Source organism: Pteropus alecto, unplaced genomic scaffold (assembly GCF_000325575.1).
Source record: "Pteropus alecto unplaced genomic scaffold, ASM32557v1 scaffold276, whole genome shotgun sequence".
Lineage (NCBI taxonomy): Eukaryota > Metazoa > Chordata > Mammalia > Chiroptera > Pteropodidae > Pteropus > Pteropus alecto.
Window position 1 is genome coordinate 4,788,124 of NW_006438074.1, and position 26,288 is coordinate 4,814,411.

Genomic DNA, 26,288 nt, shown 5'->3' on the forward strand with positions numbered 1-26,288 from the left:
TAACCAATAATAGTGTGATAACTTTGCACAGTGACAGATGGTTACTAGTCTTAGAGTGGTGATCACATTGTAAAATATATAAATGTCAAATCGCTATGTTGTCCACCTAAAACTAATATAATATTGTATGCCAACTATATTTTAATAAACATAAATAAAGATATATTTAGTAATGCCCATGATGTATAAGGACTCTTCCATGAAATAGACAAATTATCAGCATATTCTCTCCCTCTAGTAAGCCAATTCATTAAGCAACTATAGTAATGGTAATAGATAATTTTTGAATGCTAACTATATAGCAGATACTATTCTAAGTGTTTTATATATACCATCATAAATTGATACTAGAATGCAGATATCAGCAAGATTATACCTTTTTATTTTCCCAGAAGACAAATTTATATGGGAAAACATAATAAGGACTCTGATTAATACCATTGAGAACAATAAAAATTCTGAATAATTTCAAACAATGGGAGAATAATTTTAATAAGTAGAAATAATCTTTGTAAAGAAACAAACTCATGAATATTTAAGTTTTTACATTTATTAAAAAAAGGTTATAGTCATACCTTAATGTTCACTGTCTAGGCAAAATCATAAAGTGGGTTTTCTTTATATATATGAATCATAAATTCTTGTGGATTTTTTGTATCATTGATATTAATCTAAATTCATGTCATCACATTTATTCTTCTTAAATTCAGCTAATTCAACTGATCAGTCTAGCCTAAGGAGATTTTTTAAAAAATCTATGTTGGCCATTCAGTATATTACTTGTCTTTTCTAGCTCTGTCACTTACAGATATGTTAACCATACTTCATTCAGGTCACTGATAGAAGTGTTTTTTTAGGTTAGGCTACTGCACAAACTTCCAGAAACCCTGTTGGTTACACTTTGTTAACCAGCTAACATATATTTGTCTTCTAGACCATCAAACCCACTTTCACTATCTTGTCCACAAGAATTTTATGAATAACTTGTCAGGTGTCTTATGAACTCAAGGTTTGATAGTTTTGTTATTTAGTAAAATTTTCGTTATACTTAATCATAGCTTCTAAAGGATCAGTACCAGAAGCTCTGAAAAGATACATGATGTATATTTTCTGAAAGAACTCATTTAGGTATTCATATGTCACCTATTTTTATTATTCAGATCCTATATTGTACACTGAGATATCTAGTAGGATTTTTAGGAAATGCAACCTGCCTTAAAGGTCTTTCAACAGAAAAGTTATTAGGAAAGGGTATCAGGAAAGAGCTAACCACAAAGATAGGCAAGAACACCAAAAGCCTTACATATGGAGACTGACAAATTGTGGCTGTGGAAGCCATACTTCATATATGGCTACTTTGGGAAGCTGACACCAATTATTTTAAATGTGCTCACTAGCTACACAAAATTAAATCCAAATAACAGATATATCTTCTATTGTCTTAGTCTTGCAACTTTTCTGTGAGTTTAAACATTTTTTCAAAACAAAAAAAAATATATTTGAAGTGGTAAAAATAATGATTTAAAGGAGAAATACATGCTCACTTATAAATTTCCTTTGCATCAAAATGTAAATATGTGTGTTTTTACTATTGGCATTCTTACTAGTATTTCAAAAGCCTACAAAGTTCAAAAAGGAAAATAATACATTGGCTACATATTCTGATTTTGTTAGTATAACTCTCCATTTCTTTTAGAAGTGTTCACCCAATCAGTCAAATTAGCTTTAGGACTGTGAAAGCAACATAGAATCAGTACTGTTCCTAAGAAGGTATGTATTCCCATTATAATTTCCCTTAATGAGAAAAATTCTGTTGTTTAATAATTCACAGTTGAAATTACATTGCATATCTACAGAGGGTTTTAGATCAACTGGGACAGATTGTTCTCTCCATGCTATCAGTTGCATAAGATAATAGGAATACAGATTAGTTCTCTGAAGGTAGGAATGTTTTTTCTTTTGGAAATGATTTTGCATTTCTCCTTCTCATTTGTGCTTACTTAACCCATTACAAATTCTGCTTACTCTAAGTGGATTCTCAATACTCCTTGTCAAGTCTTTGGTTCATCCCTTATTGACACCTTTATGTACATTGATGAGTTGCAATTTTCAGACCTTTACGTTTTTTCACCTCATTTCCCCTATTCTCTCCTCTTGCTTCTTGTTATGTTAAAATAAAGACCATCAGGGTTAAACATCTGTCCTTTCTGCTTTAACTGTTTTTCTGAGTTACTACTTTGGTCCTGTCCTATCTCGAAGAGAGCATGTAATTCTCAAAATTAATGACTGCTTTTATTATTTCATTATTAAGGAAGTAATTAAGTATCAAGTATCAACCATATGTAAGACATTGTGCTCATTCTTCTACATTTCCCTAGTTATTAAGTGCATTGACCACTTCTCAGTTTTTGAAACCATCTCTCACATGTTTTCCTTACTAATTTTTTAATTCTTTAAGTAACATATGAATGCATTCTCCTTATTAAAAAATAAAAGTAAAATATAGGCAAGATTAACATTTACTTTAACCGCCCTCTCATCTCATTCTCATTTGCCTTCACATTCCCCCAGAAGTAAAAACTTTATAATCAGAGGAATATCCTTCAAAACTTTTCTGTACTTTTCCATACAAACATAGTAAATAAAATCCTAACAGTTTGTAAGTGATTGTGTGTGTGTGTGTGTGCACGCGTGTGTGTGTTTGTATGTAATTAAGAGAGGGAGTTACTTGACAAGCTGCTTCTAAATTTTTATAGAATGGAATTGTAAAGGACTAAAAAGAACCAAGATACTCTTGAAAAAGAAAAAGAACAAAATGAGGAAACCTGCTCTATAAATATCAAGACTTAAAATGATATAATTAAAGTAGTGCATTATTGATATAAGAATTGACACTTAGACCAATGGACTACAATATACGACCAAAACACCAGCACACATATGGACACTTTGTATATGACAGAGTTTGTACTACACATTAGTAGAGAAGTTCTTTTTAAAATAAATGATGCTGAGGTAACAGGCTATACATTTGAAAAAAAATTAAATTGGTCACCCTATCTTTGTACAATATATAAAATTAATTCTAAGTTAATTAGAGACCTAAATATGAAAAACTAAAACTTTTATATTTTGATATATGACATTTTTATTAATGTCATATTTTATTTATATGACATTTTAAAGAAAAGGGTTCTTTCTTAAATGTAATTGAGTTAAATTGACATAACATAAAATTCAACATTTTAACTATTCTAAATTGTACAATTCAGTGGCTTTTAGTATATTCACAATGTTGTGCAACCATCACCTCTAATTCCAAAATATTTTGTCAACCCCCAAAAACTCCATACTCATTAAGCAGTTACCTTCTATCCCCCTCCCCTTATTCCCTGGCAAACACCAATTTACTTTCTGTCTCTATGGATTTGTCTACTCTGGGCATTACATATAAATGGAATCATACAATATGTAGCTTTTTATGTCTGGCTTCTTTCACTTACTCTGCTTTCAAGGTTTCATTCATTTCTAACATGTATCAGTACTCCTTTTTAGGGCTGCACAATATTCCATTGTGTAGATAAACCACATGTTGTTTAGCATTGTTCAATTGATGGACATTTGAATTGTTGTCCCTTTTTGGCTATAAAAGTAATTATGAGCATCCATGTACAAGTTTTTAGTTGGACACCAGTTCTCATATCTCTTGGATATATACCTAGGACCAGAATTGTTGGGTCCTATGATAATTCTATGTTGAACTTTTTGAAGAACCACCTACTTTTTTCCATAGAGCTATACCATTTTACATACCTACATGCAGTATATGAGGTTTCCACTTTCTCTACATGCTCAAAATTTGTTATTTTTCTGTTTTTAAAAATTCTAGCCATTGAGTGGGTGTGAAGTGGTATCTTATTGTGGTTTTAATTTTCATTTCCCTAATAAATAAGGATGATGAACATCTTTTCATGTCCCTTGTTGGCCATTTGTGTATCATCTTTGGATAATTACCTATTCAAGTCTTTTGCCTCTTTTTAAAATGATGGTTTTTTAAATGGGTTATTTGTCCTTTGTTGTTGAATCAGAGTATTCTTATATATTCTGGACAATAGAACTATATCATGTTTGTGATTTGCAAATATTTTCTCTCATTCTGTGGGTTGTTTTTACAACCTTTCTTTTTTGTTGTTTTCTTTTTATATTTTTTCAATTTCTTTTTTTCAATTTATTCGGTTGACATTGGTTAATAAAATTATGTAAGGTTCAAGTGTACAATTCAATATTAGATCATCCCTTATTGACTCCTTTATGTATATTGTATGTATGTATATTACATTGTGTGTTCACCACCCAACGTTAAATTTCCTTCTATCACCATATATTTGACCCTTTTTACCATTATCTACCTCCTCCCCTCCCCCTTTTCCCTGTAGTAACCGCTAAACTGTTGTCTGTGTCTTTGAGTTTTTGTTTGTTTGTCTTGTTTGTTTGTTGTTTCAACCTTTCTTAATTACTTGGATGCACAGAATTTTGATGAAGTCAATTTGTCTAAATTTTCATTTGTTTCTTATGCTTTTAGTATCATATTTAAGAATCCATTACCAAATCCAAGGTGATGGATATTTATTCCTATATTTTCATCTAAGAATTTTATCATTTTAGCTCTTACATTTAGGCCTTTGATCCGTTTTGAGATAATTTTTCTATGTGATGTGAGATAAGGGTCAACTTCATATTTTTAAATGTGGATATCCAGTTTTCGGGCACAATTTATTGAAAAGACTATTTTTCCCATTAATTGTCTTGACACCTTTGTCAAAAATCAGTTAACCATAAAGGTAAGAAGATTTATTTCTGACTCAATTCTTATGCCAATATTACATTGTTTTGATTACTGTATCTTTGAAGTAAGTTTTAAAATTGGAAAGTGTGAGTCCTCTAACTTTCTTTTTAGGATGGATTTTTCTATTTCTGAAAAAAATGTTGGGATTTGATAGGGATTGCATTGAATCTGTAGATCCTTTTGGGTAGTATTGTCATCTTAATATATGTTTTCTCATTTGTTTACATCTTGTTATGTTTTGTAATTTTCAGTGTTCAAGTCTTGTACCTCCTTGATTAAGTTTATTCCTTAATATTTTATTCTCTTCGATGCTAAGGTAAATGGGATTGATTTTTTAATTTCCTTTTTAAATTTTTCATTGTTAGTATATAAAAATACAACTGATTTTAATGTGCTCTTCATGTATCCCGCAATTTTGCTGAATAAGTTAGCTCTAATAATTCTGTGGATTCTTTAACATTATATATATATAAGATCATGTCATCTCCAAGTACAGATAGTTTTACTTCTTCCTTTCCAAATTGAATGCCTTATATTTCTTTTTTGCCTAATTTCCATGGCTAGAACTTCCAGTGCAATGTTGGAAAGAAGTATTGAGAGCACACATTCCTGATCCTGCTCTTAGGGCGAAGGTTTCAGTTTTTCATCATTAAGTAGGATGTTAGCTATGGGTTTTTCATAAATGCCCTTCAACCAGGTTAGGGATGTTGCCTTCTACTCCTAATTTTCTTAGTGTTTTTATCATGAAAAGGTATTCTACTTTGTCAAATGCTTTTTCTACATCAATTGAAACAATCATGTGGATTTTTTCCTCATTAATTCATTCTATTACATTGATTTTATTTCTTATATTGAACCACTCTTACATTCATGGAATAAATCCCCCTTGTCATGGTATATAATCCTTTTAATATGCTATTAGTTTCAATTTTCTAGTGTCTTGTTTAGGATGTTTGCATTTATATTCATAAAGGATATTGGTCTATAGTTTTCTTTTCCTGTGTTGTCTTCCTTTGTATTTGGTATCACAGTAATATTGGCCCCACACAATGAATTAGGAAGTGTTCCCTCCTCTTCTGTTTAATGGAAGAGTTTGTGAAGGGTTTGTGTTCTTTAAGCATTTGATAGAATTCTTTAGTAAAGCCATCTGGTCTTGAGGTTTTCCTTCTTTGAAGATTTTTTTTTTTTTAATTACTGATTCAATTTCTTGTTATATGTATATTTCAGATTTTCTATTTCTTCTTGAATCAGTTTTGATAGTGTCTGTGTTTATAAGAATTTGCCCATTTCATCAAGATTATCCTATTCGTCGGCATACAGTTATCCATAGTTTTCTCTTATATTCCTTTTCATTTCTGTGAGATCAATAATAGTAAAGTCCCTGCTTTTATTCCTGTTTTATTAATTTGGATTTTCTCTCTCTTTTTTCTTTGTCAGTCTAGCTAAAGCTTTGTCAGTTCTGTTGATCTTTTCAAAGAATCAACTTTGCTTTTGTTGATTCTTTTAGTGTGTTTATTCTGTATTTATCTTCACTGTAATCCTTATTACTTCTTTTTCTTTGCTTTGGGTTTATTTGCTCTTCTTTTTTTCTAGTTACCTAGTGTCTCAGGTTAGATTATTGCTTTTAAATCTTTCTTTTTTAAAGTAGATTTTTGCAACTGCTTTACACTGAGCACTGCTATTTCTGCATCCCATAAGTTTTGGTATGTTATGTTTTCATTTTCCTTGTGATTTCTTCCTTGATTTTTTATTTAAGAATGTGTTTAATTACAGTGTATTTGTAAATTTTCCAATTTCTTTCTTTATTGATTTCTACTTTCCTTCCATCATGGTCAGAGAAGATACATTGTTGGATTTTAATATTTTACTGAGATTTATTTTGTGGCCTAATATTTGGTCGATCCTGGAGAATGTTCCATGTTCACTTGAAAAAAATGTGTTTTCTCTTGTTATCAGGTTGATTGTTCTCTACATGGTTGTTAGGTCTAATTGGTTTCTACTGCCTGTTGTTCAAATCATTTGTTTTACTTGTTGATCTTCTGACTAGTTGTTCTAACCGTTATTGAGGTGGAGAATTGAAATCTCCGACTACTATTTTTGAACTTTTTTCTCTTCAGTACTTTCAGTTTTTGCTTCATATATTGTGGAGCTCTGGTTAGGTGCATGTATGTTTACACTTGTTTTACCTTCCAATAGATTGACCATTATAGATTCATAGATTCATAATAGATTCATAATAGATTCATAATAGATTCATCATTATATGATGTTTCTGTCTCGGAACAGTTTTTGTCTTAAAGTCCATTTTGTCTGATATCATTATAGGCATTCCATCTCTCTTTTGGATCTTTGCATGAAATATCTTTTTATATTTCTTCACTTTCAACCAATTTGTGTCTTTGAATCTAAAACATACTTGGATCACTGTTTCAATCCATGCTGCTAGTCTCTGCCTTTTAATTCACTTACATTTAATATAAAATAACTGATAAGGTGAGATTTCTTCCAGTTTGCAGTATGTGTTTTATTTATCATTTATATATTTTGTTTCTCGTTTCCTTTATTACTTCCTTTTTTATTAATAGATATTTTCTAGTGTACTATTTTGATTTTCTTATTTCTTTTATCAAATATGTTTTAGTTATTTTATTAGTAGATACCTATGGGTTTCACATAATTTATAATAATCTGGTTTTAATTAATACCGTTAATTTAAATATTGTGCAAAAACTTTGTCCCATTCTCTCTCACATGTTATTTTCACAAATTATATATTTACGCATGTGTGCCTATGAACACAGATTTATCATTATTGTTTTCTGTAGTTTCCTTTTTAAATCATATAGGAAAAATGAAGATTTACTACCCAAAATATACAATACTGATTTTTATATTTACTTATGCAGAATACCAGTGTTGTTTATTTCTTCATGTGAATGCCACATTACTATATAGTGTCCTTTTATTTCAGCCTGAAGGACTCTATTTAGCATTTCTTATACTGCAAGTCTGTCATTGAACTCTCTGTTTTTGTTTATCTGAGAATGCCTTGATATTTCCTTTATTTCTGAAATATTTTGCCAGATATAATTTTTTCGATTGACAGATTAATTTTTTTTTCAGCATTTGAATATGTCATCCCACTGTCTGCTGATCTCTTTGGTATCTTTTGAGAAATCAGCTGCTACTCATTGAAGATACCTTGTATGAGTTGCTTCTCTTTTGCTGTCTTTTTCTTTCACTCTTAAAATTTGATTATAATGTCTTAGTATAGATCTCTTTGAGTTTATCCAACTTGGGATTGTTGAGCTTCTTAATGTGTAGATTCATGTCCTCAAATTTAGAAAGCTTTCAGGCATTTTTTTCTTCAAATATTATTTCTGTCTCTTTTCTCTCCTTCTGGAACTCCTATTATCCATATCTTGGTACACTTATTGGTGTCCCATAGGTTTCATAAGCCCTGTTTTTATTCTTCATTCTTTTTACTTTCTTCTCCCAAAACTGAGTGTACTAAATTGATTTATCTTAAAGTTCATTAATTATTTTTCTGCTTGTTCAGATATGCTGCCGAACCTCCCCTAGTGGATTTTTCATTTTATTTATTATATTTTTCAGCTTTTGAATTTCTGTTTAGTTCCCTTTTATGATTTCTGTCTTTTTCTTGATATTCCCTATTAGTGAGGGATCATTCCCATGTTTTCTTTAGCTCTTTGTCCATGGTATCCTTTAGCACTTTTAGTATATTTTAAACACTTAATTTAAAATTTTTGTCTAGTCAGGTTCAATGTCTGGGCTTTCTCAGGAATAGTTTCTGTTTATTTCTTCTTCTTTCTCCTAAATATAGGACATACTTTTTTTGTTTCTTTGCATCCTTTATAATTTTTTGTTGAAAACTGGATATTTTGAATATTATAAGTGGCAACTCTGGAAATCATATTCTTCCTTCTCTCTGGGTATGTTATTCTTGCTTTTTATAATTGTCATTTATTTGTTGGTTAACTTCTCTGAAGTGTTTTTGTTAAGTCTGTTATTCTTTGTCATATGTGGCCACTGAAGTGTGTGTGTGTGTGTGCGTGTGTGTATATATATACAGAATATATATATATATACAGAAAAAGAAAAAACTCCCATTCTTTGCAGATGGGTTATTTGTATATATCAAGGCATGTCTTCAACACTCAGCCAGGCAGTTTACAACTCCGCCTTACCCTTCACTTCCTGATTGTGCAGAGTCTGAAGTTCAGCAAGAAGTAAAAGATTAGGTGAAATCTTTTAAGGATGCACCTAGCCCTGGGCATAACATGAACTTCTGGATTCCCAGGAATATGTGGGAACTTTTCAAAGTCCTTATTCATGAGTTTTTCAGTTAATCTATTGTTTGTCCCAACTGTTATTCTTTGCCAGGACAGCAATGGTTAATATATCTGTTTTTAAATTTTTAGATAATTATGACCCCCAGTTAGCTACCTGAGCTTTGGGAGATTTCTAAGTCAGGGGAGATAAAGGCAAGCCCTTCAAGTATGTCATTCATTGAGCCACTAGATGTGTTGAAACAACCAACCACAATTTTTGAGACTAAGGTTTGTTTTTCAGTACAAGAACCTTTACCAGGAATGTGGACCATATTTTCAAGGCCCATGCTGAGCTGTGTAGTAGGGGATCTGTTGGATTTTTTGTTAGTTGATTAAGCATTCACCTGATTGCTAAAAACTTTTGATTAATTTTTAGATTTCTGGTAAAGTTGATTCTGACATTTTTTGGTAGTTTTTTTAATTTACTTCTTCAGTGGAGGGATGGACTTTTTGCTTTCCCAACTGTGCCATTTCCATTGATGTCACTCAGGAAGAATTCCTTTTAAGATACAAAAATTATTAATTATAAAGAAAATATTGATTTAACTAAATTAAAATTAAAATATTCATCAAAAGACGTGATAAAGTAAGAAGACAAGCTACAGAGTAGGAATAGATATTAATACCATGTAAACCTGATAAAGAACTCGTTATCCAGAATAGATAAAAAGATAATAATTCAATAAAAAACAACAACCCAATAAGGGGAAAATTAGACAAAGACTTGGAACAGAGACTTTACAAAAGAGAACATCTAAGCGACTGATAAACATGAAAAGGTGCTTACTCTCATTAACAGCGAAAGGAAAATTAAAACTACAATAAGATATTGTTACTAACTAGCAGATTTGAAAAAAATTAATACAGTACTAGGTATATGTACGTTGTGGAGGAAGAGCAACTGTTACCATGCTCTTTTGATAGACATAGATTGGCTTAATCAATTTAGAAATTTGTATTTTAAAAAAGATATTCATGCCCTATGACAGCAATTCTGTTTCTGAGTATATATGATAGAATTAATGCACATGGGAATCATGATACTTTAACAGAAATGTTCATAGTAGGATTGTTCAAAATATCTCCAAAATGTAAACAATACCAATGTCCATCAACAGAGTAATCCATATTCACTTCCTCCTTTTCCTTACATCTAACTTTTTTCTTTACCTCTTACAATCATGTATCTATCTTTATCAATTAATTGAATAGCTCTTTCTCAGGCAAATAACGACTACCTCCATCTTGTTCTTTAGTGTGTTTCTTTCCCTTTTATCTGTCTTAGTATATATCAATATGATCTTTGTCATTAGGATCTCATCTGTTTCTGTAGCTTCCACAACCATATCTCTGTAAATACTTTATAAATCTCTATCTCTAGCATAAGTTTCTTTTTTGAGATGGGTAGAAAATTTATTTCCAGGCTACATGATAAAATAGCAAATTTATGGTTGCCATTATTAACTGGATCCACAATGATGGCTGATAATTCCTTTGCCAAATCCTTAATTATCTTCCATGCTCATTCATCTCAATGCATTTGTTCCAGATTTTTACGACTCTCCTAAAATTATCTTTCCCACTTTCACTTCCCTGTTTTCTCTTCAATAAATCTTCACTCCATGCACCAAAGAGTAATTTTGAATGTCTCTCTTCCTTTCCTACAAATTATCCTGGTTTATCATCTTTACTTGCTTCTTCAACTCATTTCTGCTCTTTTTTACCTTACTGGTAACTACTTTAGTTGGTAGGTCTAATAACTTCTTTTCAACTCTCATCCTACTCCTGTTCTCTCCAATATTTATATTTTTTAATGGCTCCTTGAAAGTTTCTTTTCTTTTTCCTTCCTTTATTTTTACTATGTCTTGATTTTCCTCTTTTGTCTCTAACAGTTTCTTAAAGAAAAGAAGACCAAATAATTTATCTTCCAAATTGAAATACTTTTGAAAGTAAAAAGATGTGCTATTTAATAATTGAGCCAGAATAATAGGTATAAACCCAGACTTTTCAAGGAAAAATAAGATGTATGTTCATCCCATTTACAGATTTTTCCCCTGATTCTTTTCTTCAGTTAACTTCTTTATATGGATATCACCTAGAATTTTCAACCTTTATCTTACATACTCTCCTTGGGTGATCTGAAATGTTTGCATGACTGCAACGACCACCTCCATTGACGATTTCGAAAGTATATGTTCAATCCCAAACTCTTTCCTAAGTTCTAGACCAAAGTTTCTAGTAGCTCATTGGGTATCTCCAGACTATTAATCCAAAAGGATATACCCCAAAATTTAAACTTAATTCTTCCCCCTCAAATATCCTACTGTTCTGTTTACAATCATAAACAGGATATCTCCACACTACTTTGCACAGGTACTTCAATAGGTACTGGACACACACATGATGGTTTATCATTATAACAATGCATTCTAGTATAGGAGATAGACATTGATCAAACTATCACACATATAATGTAATATAAGTGTGGTAATTGCTATGATGGAGAGGAACATGGTGTCCTGTGAAGTATAATAGGGGCATTTTATCTTCCTTCTAATACATGGCCTTTTTTATTAGACATAAGTGGCAACATATAGACTTCTAAGTCAGAATACTTCCATTCCTTTAAAATATTTTATCACAATTTAATACTCAAATGTACTGGCAGATGGAACCATTTTTTTCTTCTTAGAATTCCCATTGTTTTTCATCTTAGTTATGGGAGTATTTTTCATAAATCACATAAATTGTCAAGCCCTGAAATGGTGACAGTACCATTGGTATTGAAAATGTTGGTATAGAAACTAAATAAAAGAACTTCTGTGAAATAGTATTATGTCCTTTGTGAGAAAGACATGATATGTAAGATCAGGAGTACCTTTTTAGTCACAAAATCTGGTCTACTGCCTCCTTTTCACATAGAAGTGATATTTGTTGATTAAATGTTAATTGTTTATTTTGTCATATATTTTCCCCTTTTGTGCACAAAACTTGAAATTAGAAGACCTGTGCCCTTTAGAACTAGCCCAGAACATGAGCTAAATTATGCATAGTTCAAAATAATAAATTTTATAATCAACATAAATATTAATGATTTTAAAAATAAATCCACATTATTCGTCCTTATATTTGTTTGTTTTTTTTAGAATAGTTATACTCAATTGCAGCGATCTTTACCATGTTGATAGGAATCATATAATAACAATAATAATAGCCAACATTTATTATTTACTATTTGGAAGTGATAGATAACTTATATACATTATCTTATTTAACCTTCAGTAGTAATCCAGTAAGGTAAATGCTATTATTATCCTCATTTTTTAGATAAAATAAATGACAATTAGAAATATATCTGTCAGTGTCCCAGCAGAAGTCATAGCATACTTAAATGAATAATTGAGAAGAGTTTAATAAAGGAGTATGGTATTTACAAAGGTTTGGGCAGATTTTAGGGAAAACAACCAGACATAATGCAATGCCCTGGGACTAGTAGTAGTGGAAGCCATTAATACTCCTAGTCTAGTGGAGCCAAGGGAGGGAGCTGCTATTGGAATCCAGAAAAGAGCTATAAGCAAGTGCCATCTGACAGGGTCTGTGATCCTACTCAACCTATGATGACCTAGTGGAGAAGAAGCTCAGGAAATAAATACCAGACCTTGCTCTCCTCCAACCCTTCAGTTTCCTGACAGTGCTTCCCATTGACTGAACCCAGCTGGGACCCAGAGAACACAAAATAGCTTGTTGATTCTATCTATACAGGTCAGCTTAGAGTAGAGAGGGTGAAGAAAGGTAGAGAATGAATCTGAAAGGGAAATGGAAAATATCTAGCAAATAATAAATATTAAATGACAGAGTCAGTACATGAATATCAAACACTGTACTTCTAACCATGATGTTATTGTTATTAGGAGCTCTCATAAAAACATTTAATGAAACATTATTTGACCAGGGAAAATATTTTAAATCTGAAGGTTTCTACTTCATCCCAAATTGTTGGATGCATTTAAAAGTAACACTATGTGAGACAAAATACGTGAGCACTGGGCAGCAAAGAATGCCCACCCCCCCACCCCCCAAAAAAAGTTAAGTGGGAGTATTGATTTTACATACTGTTGTTATTTTCAGAGTGTTAAACCATGCTTATTTCCCTTTTTCAGATTCCAGACTCCATCATTTCTCGTGGTGTTCAGGTGCTCCCACGAGACACAGCTTCCCTCAGCACTACTCCTTCAGAATCGCCTCGTGCTCAGGCTACATCTCGCCTTTCTACAGCTTCCTGCCCAACACCAAAAGTAAGTACAGTTCCTTGGCACCTTGCTCTGCTATGTGAATCTGGGAAAACTAACCAGTATTTCCCTCTGCTTGTCCAGTTTGGATTGCATGCACGATAATACATTGAAAAATTAATGGACTGTATGATAGTTACCACCTACTGTTTCACAAATTGTCATATTTGGCCAACAGTAGGACAGTAAAAATTTTATGCAAAATGTCTACTCCTACATCACAGCTACAGGTATCAATTTCTGTAGCTCCCGTTTCTTTGTTGTAGACTTGTTGTTTTTTAGCCTACTCATCATTATAGATGTGGAGTTATTTGTTTACATAAAAAACAAATGTATTTCTAGCCAACAAATAGCAAGATTAACAAAATAATGTCACCAAAGGGATTTTTTTTAACTTGTCCAGGCTGGGGTAGCTCCCTGCTCTAGTATCATTCCAAATTTTTTCAAAATGTTCAACTTGGAATGTTGCTGCCTAATATTTGGAAACAAATCTAAATTGATTGGAAAGAAAGTTTTAATGCCAACCTTTGGGGGAGGAAAAAGTATCTTAGTATTTATTTTTAATAATTTTCCCAAGTACCAAATCATGTATGAGGGGGAAAGGGATGAGACATTTATTTGCTGCCTCACATCTTCATGTATGTGTTAAATTAAGTAGCAAACTTAATTATGACTGTAACTGCTTTCTCCTGGAATGTCCCTTCCCTGGTTAAGTTAGTTGTTTGTACTTGCAAGTTTTTTATGTGATGGATCTGATATTGGCATCAAAAGGTTAACAGTAACATTCCTTCTTATTTAATAAGATATGGTGTTAGATATCAGGCCAAACACTAAATTTATTCTAGGGATCTGCACATAGTTTTTCAAACTGACTTTTTCTCTGTCATAAAATTTAAGGACTTGTATAGCTGTCTTCCTCAAGTCCAACTTTTCTGTGAGTTTTATGAATGTTATAATCAGATTTAACTAGAAGTGATCTCAAACAATTTTTAATATGTGTAGTGCAGCTACTTTTACATTCCATGGTATAATCTTCTCAGCAAAGTCTTCAGAGTGTTACTGTTGCATATCATTGTTTTTAGACTTGTATCAAAAATATTAATTATATAGTTTTAAAAATTTGAGGTCCTAAATCTTCAATGAAGAAAAATTATAATATACATTCTAGATATAAGATGTATGTTAATGTCATCCGGTACAAGTCAGTTACATCTTCAACTGAATGAAAGAATAGAGGTCTCAAGATTTGAATAGATGAATCTCATTTCTGTCCTTTGAATTTTTAAAACAAAATAATTTATCGTATGCATTAGATTCTAATTGTACAAAATGTACTCATTTATAAAGTCTGGGAAATAATTAAAGCTGAAAGTTAAGGTCACTATTAATGTTTAGCCATTCACCAAATAGTAAAACCTAAATCTTGGAAATACAAAACTATCCAAGACACGTCATTTTTTTTCCTTAGCAGTGTACTGTGAACATAAAAATTTAAGCATAATCTAATTATATTCAAGCCTTTTCCAAACTTTGTAATTATGTTTTAATTATAAAGTGAATATTAAGTTCAATTTTAAAAATCACTTGGTATTTCCAGATTAAGTGAAATCCAAAACATGAAAATGTTAGCATTTATTAAGTTAATTTGCTTATTGCAAAACTTTAGGAGAGCCTATGACTTGTCTTGATTATTTTCCTTACATATAGATGTTCAAACTGACAATAAACAATGTATTCGAATATTTTTTTTTCTAGGAATTATTTTCCATATTTTTATCTAGGAATAAGATTCTATTCCTTTTGGATAATTTTTTACCAGCATCAGAATGTATACCTCAAAGATAAAATTATTGCTTTAGTGTAATCTTAAAATTAAATTATTAAAGCTGAGTCAGAACACTAATATAATAAAAAACTAGATTAAATATTAATTTTTGAAGGCATAAAGAAAGCCAAATTAATCTTTCTATTAAATGTCTCAAATTATAAGACTGCTCGATTGAATCGAAATTAGATGCTCTATCTGTGCTTTTATTTCAATGACAGTTATAATCTCTGCCATCGTGGAGTTTACAGTTTAGTCGATGGTATAGTACAATAAATAGGTAAATAATCATAAATAATTTTAATAACTATAATTTCACAATAACTTAATAAGTATACATTGAAATTCATGCAAGAAGTGAAAAAGTTGTACTGATAGAAAATAAAAGGAAGAAAACCTTACTTAGGATGATCAGAGAAGGCCTCTCTAAAGGGTAACATTTAACTAAGGACATGAAGGATAAATAAAAACAAAACAAAAGCTTTTGTACTGGTTGGAGGTTTTGAGAATTATATAGCAATAATGACCACTTCTAAGGCAGTTGTCACCAATCAAGAAATCTTAGACTAAAATCCATTAGTACATGAATAGTCTGATTCAATGACTTCAAAATCAGTTTCTTTTTATTTTAAATAATGAAATTTTTTTTTGCCTTCACCTACTGAATCAAATTTCAAGGCCATAGGTTTTAACATTTAAATCTGTTCTAGGTGAATTATTCAACTTTTGGCATAAAAATTTAGAGCAGAGAAAAAATCATAAAGTCAGGTTTTTAATTTGACATATGGTTAAATGATGTTAGTAACTATATTAAGGTCCAGCACAAAATTGGAACACAAGTTTAGTTTGACATTTTTATTGTTACTGCATCTTGGTTGTGATTAGGTTCAGTTAATTTTAGTGTTGGACAAACCTCATAGAAATTCCCCTTCTATATTCGGATTTGGCAAGCAGTCTATATGTACAGAATAGATTTGCAAATATATATTTTTTTACTTCAGATGCACAATACAGTCTTTAATAATCAGCACTAGAAAGAGCACTTCACTTGATAATAGAAGACCTGGATTCAGTTGTTGGGTTCTTGACTTAATAACCATACTTTATTAAACAAGTTGCTCAAGTTTTCCAAGTTTCATATATATGATGAAACTAGTAATCTTTGCCTCCTCAATGGAGCTTATTAATTTATTAAATAAGTCTTTACCAGATGCTAGGAAAGCAGACATAAGCAAGTAGACATTGTTCTTGCCTTTACAAACAGACAAAACAGGCAACCACAAATTATAACAAAGTATAATAAGTGCATGATTTATCATCAGCAATACAGAATAATCTAGAAATAGCCAGTAAAAGCCCTTAACCTAGTCTTTATGAAAACACAAAAGGGTTAAATAACCAAATTATGATTAAAAACTAAATGTTCCATCCTTTCCCTCTGTAGCTTTTCATCACTGGGTGGTTTTTAAGCTGAAAGACTTCCTGTCCACTTGCATGCGTGCATCTGTTTCTCTTGAGTCAACAACTATAATATTAAACATTATTTTGGATTCATATTTTACATGTTCATTGCAATATAATATCCTATATTCTACTTTGAACTTTTAAGATTCTCCTGCTACAGTGAGAAAAAGATCTATAAAATATACCAACTTTGGATTTCATTTTTAGTATATTTATCCCAATCTAATGAAGACAACTATGAATTATTGGTTTGGGGAGAGTTTCAATTAAAATATAGTTAACTTTTTAAAAACAATTTTTCATTGAAAGGCATTGTCTCCAGCAAATTATTTGCTGACAAGACATTATTTTATTATATTTAGGAGAAAAGTCATTTCTCTTTTATATCAGATATTTTCTTTTGATGAAATCTGATTGAAATGTTGACTGATTTTCACTCCTCTTGCTTTATGACACAGTGGAGTATCTTTTAAAAACAAACTTAGGATTTTAACTTTTCATTTCCCTATGTAAAATAGTGCCTAAGCCAAAAAAATCAAATAGTATGTAGATTCTATTTAAATAAGTGGGCAACAAGTAGACTGCAGGGATCTCCAGCCTCCAGGCACTAAAGGCGAATATTGGTCTGTGGCCTGTTAGGAACTGGGCAGCACAGAAGTATGTGAGCAGACGACCAGCCAGCGAGGCTTCATCTGCATTTGCAGCCTCTGGTAGCTCCCCAGCGCTACCATCACCGCTTCAGCTCCACCTCAGATCACCAGGCATTAGATTCTCAGAGGAGCACTGGTCCCTGGTGCCAAAAAGGTTGGGGACTGCTGATAGAGGACTCAAGTTCTAAAATGGTGATAGTCTCCAAAAAAAGAGTTGCCGAAAGAATAATTCTGTACCAGATAAATTCTGTTTTAAAATGAGCATAATTCACAACTTAATGAGTGCTGATTGTCAATTATAAAAGAGAGGAGCATTTCTATTAAAAATCAAGAGGCTTGAGTCAAAGAATAATGACCATAGCAAAAAAGAAAAAAAAGCCAAACTTTTTCAATCCATTCATCATTCCCTATAGTTGTTATTAAAATAGAGAATATTTTTAAGGACCAATTCAATTATCGTTTTATCCCCTAAGTATCTGAAGTTTGACCTTAAAAATCAGTAAATAAATGTAGTCTATTGTCACATATTCTCTTGTACTTAAAGATTAGAATGGAATTTTGTGTCAGATTAACCAGTAAGTTATTTTTTTCCCTCACAGAAAGAAAATGTAAATACTATCTAATTGAACTAAAGTTTATAAAATGATGAAAAAGTATATATGTTGAAATATCTTTATATGAACATTGTGTTCCTTTATACTTTAGTATCTAATCTTACATTCAAACAAAATACAGAATTATGACTTCTCTATAGGTTTCTGTTATTATCCTCTGAATAGAAGAATTTAGATTACTCTGAGTAAAGAATGAAGTATTTTCTTAACTCAGTTTTTAATGTGTATGTCTAGAAGGCAATGTCATTTTCTGTACATATAAAATGGCATTATTGATCCTATATCAAGATAATATTCCCTCTGAGATTTTTTTTTTCTAGTGTTAGTTTGTACAAACTATTCCATGTTATCACCACTTTCTTTTGTGAACGCCAGGGCAATTATGTGATATGACATTGATTCTAAACCTGAGGTTCCCAAGTCTCTAGAGAATCTCATAAAATGGCTAAAATTCTAGCCAGAATCAAAATACTAACTGGGGTCTGCAAATTATTTTTTCCTATTTTTAATAGCCTAAACAAAATCAATAACACTACACTAAACATTAAGTTTCTTTTGTCTGAAATTATGTCAGCATTGGTATATGAACATCTATTCAACTGTTCATGGCATTGTAGAAATGTTGATTCTCCATGTAGAGTCAACAAATGCCAAAAGGTTGGATAACACTGAATTAGTGATAGCAAAAGTACATTCTCTGAACATAAAACTATAAGATTTTAGTGCAAAATTAACTGCCCCATCTGGGGTGTATTGAGCAATAATATTATCAACATTATTTGTCAAATCCAGAAGTTCTCAGACATAATGGTCTCAGGACCCTCTTATACACTTAAAAATTATTAAGGACCCCAAATAGCTTCTGTTTATTTGGTTTATATCTAGCAGTACTTACTGAACTAGAAATTAAAACAGAAATTTTTAAATGTTTATTTGCTTCAAAATAAGAATAATAAGCTTTTATATGGCAACATAAATAACATTGTTATGAAAAAAATATTTTCTAAAACAAAACAAAGAAAATCCACTGTAAAGGATGGCATTGTTTTACAATTTTTCAAATATATTTCAGTGTTTGGTTTAATAGAAGACAGCTGGATTCTCAGATCTGCTTCTGTGTTTAGTCTGTTGTGATATGTTGTTTTGGTTGAAGAATGTGAAGAAACAAATTAGCCTCACACAGTTATGTAGTTAGAAAATAAGGACTATTTTTATAGCATTTTTAGGTAATTGTGGATATTCTTTGGAACTACACTAAAAATTTACAATTGATAATCTATTAAAAGTTAGTTGAAGTGTGGAACCTAAAAGAAGCCCTGCCAAGGACCATTCCATACTCTGGTATATTAAAATCCATTGGTCTGTCTTGAATTTTGAATGGATCTTATACTCATGTATGATTTTGGAAATGTTTCTTGGTCACTTGGAAAATATAAGTTCTTCCAAATGTTGACATATTTCATTATATTATATCAAAAAATCATTTCCATATTAACGACCACGCTCATCAGAAAAGACTTAGAAGCATTGGACGCTGTCGAGCTCACAGTAATATATGTTTTCCAGAATTCTAATTTTTGCTTAAAAGCTAGAATTTTATTTTTGGCAAAAGAACAGTTCTTGTCTGTTTTTCTTGAATTGGCAGGCTCATCTCATTCATTTTTGAGAAAATATCTACCAAATATTTAAGTCTGAAAAATTGGTTTGTCAGTATTTTTTCATTCTTTCAAATAAAAATGGTATTCTCTGCAAAACATGGCTAGTGCAGCATGCAACTCAAACAATTATATAAGTGCTTTTACTTGAGACAGTCATCATCCTTTGGTATGCAGCAGAAGTATTTTATTCGTACTTCTTATTTTGTCATACTCAAGGGACAAGTTCAAATTAAGTTAAATTCGTATTTACTGTTTCATTGAGGATAATGTTAAATGAAATGAGCTTTTCTTATTTGAAACTGTTAGATTGTTTTTTAATTGTTAGTAAATGGTAGTGAGTAATACAATGAACATACTATAATGCATACTATTTGGATCTACCACCTTGATTTGCACTAAGGTGCCAACTCACCATTGCTTTTATACCATCATTGAAAATGACAACATAGCGAAAGAGGCAAATAATGTCTTAGTACTGTTATTAAAATAATTTGGCCCTGTGGACTCCGGAAAGGGTCTCGGGGACTTAATGGGACTGTAGACCACACTTAAGAACCACTAGTATAACCAAAATGAGCAGATTGGCTTATGTTCCTTGAAAATATCCTGGGTCAAAATTATTTTTGAATCTTATTATTTGTTTTCCATTGATACAAGTTTATAATGGTCTTCTGAGTCCAGAGATCTTATTCTTTATGTAAATGACCACCAGCACCATGTTTCAGCATTATAAATTATTCACCCTTACTCTGTGATCTAGATTAATTCTAGGGCAGGAAACAGAGTTTCTTTTCCTGATTTGAAATGAGAGAAGACTTCATGAAGTCTTTGGAAGATACAAGACCAGAAATTGTAATTCCCAGCTAAGTCTATTCATTTCCAATGTGATACTACTTCTGCAATTGGATAGCAACTAATATTCCCCCAGGATATCCTGTCTACTAATAGATACACAGAGAGTCCTCTTTTCAGTCATAACCTAGTTTTGGGGGGAAAAAATTTAGGGATATAATTGGGGATGATTTTTTTTTAATCTGTTTAGAACACTTAAAATTGGTGCACTTTTAAAATAAAAATACAAATTGTCAACTTTTCCTGAAAATAATCAGATTGACATTACTGGACCAGCACTGACGAATAGCGATACTCAGCTGGCATTCTTTATATCCTCCAGGCTCTTTTACTCATTTGCATTAAATGTCTGCCTCCTATATACTTTTGAGTAACTGATTTCCACTCTTGTTTATTATTGTCCACTTTCTCTTCCTTTATAACATGTTTATTTTGATAATTGTAGTTTAATAGCAAAACATATTTTTAAGACTTCAATTAAAGGAGGGGTCTCATTACTTTTATAATGAGAAAGGCACTACCCAGTTGGTGAAGTATTTAATATTTTGATAAAACTGAAGTTAGATAATAATATATTTTAGCTATAAATTTTGAGTTTACATATCATTTTAAATGCTTGTTCTATGACATTCTGCTAAATATACAAGATTTTACATTGATTTCTGTTTCTTTGTTCATCTCAGTGTTCCTCTATGCCTTTATATATAATGATAATTGAAAATGGAATTCCTCCCGTTCTTTTCTAACTATTTAATGTTCACATGATTATATTCATCACTGAAGCTCAATATAACTTAACTGTGAAATGTATCTGAAATCTAAACTTGCAAATGACATTTGATTAGTTAGCCTAAGAAGATAGAGCTAACCAGAAAGCAGTAGCTTTAGAGTTAACAATTTTGTAGCTTAGACATGTATAAGTGGCAAGGTTCTTCTCTTATTTAAAAAAAAAAAAAAGTAATATATCTACTCATTTTAGAAAATTTAGAAAATTCATATAGAAGGAAAAACAGAGTTCCTGTAAGACTACTCTTAATAATGACAGTTAAAATTTTGCTGTGTGTCATTCTATTATTTTTTCCTGTGCATTCAGATATTTTATATAAATGGATAATAATGAGAAGGCAGTAAATAAAAGATAAGGTTCCAGCGTCTGACAGGCCTGGTGGTACATCTCAGCTTTATCACTACTATGTGTGTGGCCTTCAGAAAGTTACTTCCCCTCTATAACCTTAATTATCTCATCTGTAAAATGATAAATAATAATACTACTTGCATCATAGGGTTGTTTTAAGGTTTAAATTTTAAAATTTATGTAAATTACTTATCATTTGTTTGAAATATAAGAAGTATTCACTAAATGTTAGCTATCATTTATTAAATTATATAATAACCTGTTTTATTTAGTAATATGAATGTCTTTACATGGTTTTAAATAATCTACTACAACATTATTATTGATTATTGTTTGTTATTCTGATTTGTGAAGGTAGCATAGTTTTTCACCAGCCCCTATTTTTTTGGATATTTACATGTTTCCTATTTCTGTTTTAAAAACAATGCTGTGATAATCTTCTGGAAGCTGAATGTTTTAGAGTCTTCCCTTAATTAAACTTAGCAACTTGTATTAATTCTACCTTTGTTGAAAGCATATGCAGCACTTCGATTCCTGTAATTATGTGGATACCAGAAAGAGATCATTTTTGCATCTTGATGAATTCATTTTATTAATATTCTAGAAGAAGCCATTTTTAGCATTTGATTTTGACTTATTTACTGGCAGACATTTAAAAATTATGGATCCAAAGTTGTTTGAAAACTTAACAACATTGAGTATATAAAAGTATTGCAATGTGAGGTGCTAAATATTGAGGATCAGCCCTAGTCTGCCACTTTATAACATTTTGAGAACTAATAGACCTCAGTTTCTATATCTGTAACATTATGGTATTAAATTAAGTAGCCTCTTAACATCCCTTGTAGATCTATAAATCTGTTTCTTTGAAATAAATTTCTACATTGACTAAATAAATATTCTCATTCTAGCCCTTCTCTCTGATATTAATATCCAATTAATATAAAATGATTTACATTTATTTATTCAGCCTTTGCATTACGTTACTACATAAAGTTAGAGATTATCAACTGAAAACATTCTAACATCTTTCTCATTTAGATCAAATTGTCTGTGTTCAATGAAATAATTATTTCTCTTGGTATCCACAAGAGTTTGTTCAAGTTACAGGAAGATAGGAGGGAAGTGTGAACTGTAGAAATGTAAGAAATAGTGAAATTAAGACTACTAGCTTTCAATTTACTTCATAGCTTTGATTCCTATAAACTTCTTTTTAATAGTTTGGGGCATGTTTTGTGCAAAAACAGCTAAAAAAAAATAACATGTGTCATCATTATTTCAGCAGCATTATTTATTAGATAGAGCCATAATTTAAATCTATATAATTAACTGGCCACGTCTTATTCATGACTTTAATAAAGAGCATATCCCAAACTAAACTATTCTCTGCATCTTTATATTTTAAAATGATACATATTCTAAAATCAGTCATGTATTTTCTCACCCAAAACTTCAGGAATATCTGCTGTCTCTACTCATTCTATTTTCGTTAAAGACAAAATGCACATTAATTCAGAAATTTATTCAATGAATATTTTTAATGCATTTTATGTCAAATATTTTGTTTTACTGTGCCATAATAAATAACAACTGGAATAGAACTATTTTACAGTGAAACATCAGTTTTATTGAAAGGACTGAAATGTAGTGAATTAAAATAACCAGTTCATAAAGAGTATTTTTTTTTTTTATTTACAGGAGTTTATTTAAATTGTGAGGTCTCAAGTAAAACTTTTTTAAAAAAGGTCTTTCTCTAAATCATAACTACCAGAAACAATCTATAGCTATATTAGTATACACTGAGTGATATTGATTGGAAGATAAACAGTTTCTAAGGAAAAAAAGCTTTATTACCCGTCACTGACGCCCATACTTTAAAAAAAAAAAGTGGCATAATAAAATAGAGTTAAATACGTCTGTCAGGGTAATTCTGAACGTAAATTAGATAATTCTAAAAATAAAACAATTCAGCCCTTGGGGCAAACAAATAGGAATGTTTGTTTGATCTACATAATTTTATTATAAATAAATAGAGAATATATCATGGGAGGAGGAGACCTACATTAGCTCATCCATAGATGAGAGCCTAAATTTAATGAAAAGAACTAAGAGTCAGAGAATTTAATACCAGCTGTATTTTTTTTTATTGATAGGTCTCCAGAAAACCAATGAACCTTTCTAGACTTGAGTTCTCTCATCAATAAAACAAATACACAAAATATACAACCTTTACTCATAAATTTTCACCAAAGGTCTTGTAACCAAAGAGAAGTGTGAATGCATACACCCAGTGATATAGGCACTTATTTTAACATGGCTTCTACAAGCTTAAAATTCCTTGGAAATTTCATATTTTAAAAAATTAATATTGGCTTTCTACTCAAAATCTATATGTTTGAATTAATAAAAATATAGCATAACTACTTATTGATGAGAGGTGAAGGTGGGATGGGATAATTTTTTACCATGTTAGCAATGGAAATTATTTTAGTAAACTTAGTTTTGGAAAATTGGGCTCAATCAAAGAGAATCAACAACCTATATTGTATTAGCTTCCAGGCAATGTCCTTTGCATGATATTTCTAGAATCCAAACTCTTATTAAAAAGGCAAACACAAATAGAAGAGTGATTTCACTGCCTTATGGGTCGGATCCTGGTAATTAATCCCTAAGGATAGATTCCCCAGTAATTAATCTCTGAAAAAAGATTCCAAGAATGTTGCAAAAGAAATAATACAGTGCAATATTTTCAGACTATTTTTAAAGAATATTTTGTTTGTTAAATATTCTCACAGAGAGGCTCAATAGAAAATTAAAATGGTTTTGATCCTCTGCTTTATATCCTTTACAATCTCCGTGAAATATTTTTAAGAGGATTTCTTCAGGGTAGAAAAATTATTAGCAATGTTTTTTGTTTTGCAAATAACATTTTAATTTTTAATATATATAAGTAAACTAAATCCCTACAATTCTTTACATCTAATTCTCAAACTTCATTTATATTGTAATGATCCTATTTATAATGTAAACATTTGCAGTTTAACATCTTAGTTACTGAAACAAAATGTTTAGCATCACAGAAAACAATTATTAAAATTAGCTAACAATGTGAGGCTGTTATAATTCTGAAGAGTAAATTAATTCATCTTATTCAAATACTGATATTTCATGGTGTTTTTTAAATTCTTATCGAAGAAAAATAACAGGCATTTGGATTAGCTATGAATTTCTATTTATTATACTTCATCATAATTGATGATTGAGGGTTGACTAGAGTAAATGAGAGCATTATATTTTTAAATATTTTGATCTGACTTTTTTCTACTTCTCAAATTTTAGTTTATGAGACAAATGTTTTTCAAATTTTCTTAAGATTTTCAGTAGTAGGTATTATTATCTTTCAGGAGCCATGAAAAAATCACACGACATTTGAATTACAAACACTTCTAGCTTTGATAACCACATTGGTTTTCTAAAGTCTTCTTCTTATGATAGTTTTTAATTTACAAAGCCAGATTTATATACAGAAAATTGATGTCAAGCATTGACAAATTAGATGTCGGCTCTAAAAATCTTTCTTTAAATTAGAATTATAGTCTATTTTTCTTGCTTAACATTCAGTGGTGACTATCTTTTCTTAAAATTCATTCATTAAGTTTTTGTACTTGTGGTTGCATTTGGAAGTGAAATGGTTTAGGAAAAGTTTCTTCCATAAATACAATAACATAAAATTTCTTTCATACATGAAGAGAGAGATGACATATACATATATGTCATCTTATAAGCATCAATTTTTGTCCAACTCATTTATTTCCAAGCCTATTAAGGGAATACAGCTTTAAACTAAAAATCAGAGACTGTGGATGTTGTTCCTAGATTTGTCATTAACATCATAACCTTGAAGAAGATTGCACGTGTTGCTTAACTTGACGTAAATTTGAGCCTTCTAGAAATAAAAGACAGTGTAGAAAATGGTATTCACTTGTTGCTATATAACAGTTCTGAAAGTCTTCATAGTTACTGAAAGTTTTCAGAAAGCAGCATGAGGCATTAGACTCTATAATTTTTATAGGAAACTATGTAATTTATCTTTGTAATCAAGATATTGTGAGTTTTCACTTAAAATGGGAAACAGATTTTAATATGAAGATGTTCTCTGAGATCAAAGAATATAGCACAAGAGAATAACTAGATACTAGGAACTCACTGTCTATCCAGACACACTTTCTTTAAGAGAATAGCCATTCTAATTAGTATCCATTGTTTCTATATTTGAGAATTCTGTTTGACTGAGAAGAATAAGAAGTGGTAATTATATTTTGGTCATAACATCTAGTTAACACTGAAGAATTAGTAAAAACTATTTATATCAAGTAAAACCAGAAGTTGACACAATTCCTATGCACCAAGATGCTTTTTTTCAAAGTGAAAATTCAGTTTTTCTCACTATTCCTAAATAATCTTCATATACTATCAGAAATGTCTCTAAAAGGAGTAAGACAAGACACACAATCTACAGTGCACCTCCAGGAAATACGTTTTGTAGCATGGTCAAGTTTTTTATTTTTCCTGAGGACTTTAACACTCAGAACTTGGCATCACA

General features: G+C 30.8%; 1 protein-coding gene across 7 annotated transcripts in view; it reads left to right on the top strand.

Annotated features, from left to right (window-relative positions):
• The window catches only part of GPHN (gephyrin), a 390,228-nt gene that overhangs the window by 203,241 nt on the left and 160,699 nt on the right, over positions 1-26,288 (top strand). For all 7 annotated transcript variants that reach the window (XM_006915134.2, XM_015591978.1, XM_025049111.1 and 4 more), the window contains one exon: positions 13,359-13,493. In XM_006915134.2, the coding sequence (XP_006915196.1) occupies positions 13,359-13,493 (135 nt within the window). The remainder of the gene's footprint in view (positions 1-13,358; positions 13,494-26,288) is intronic.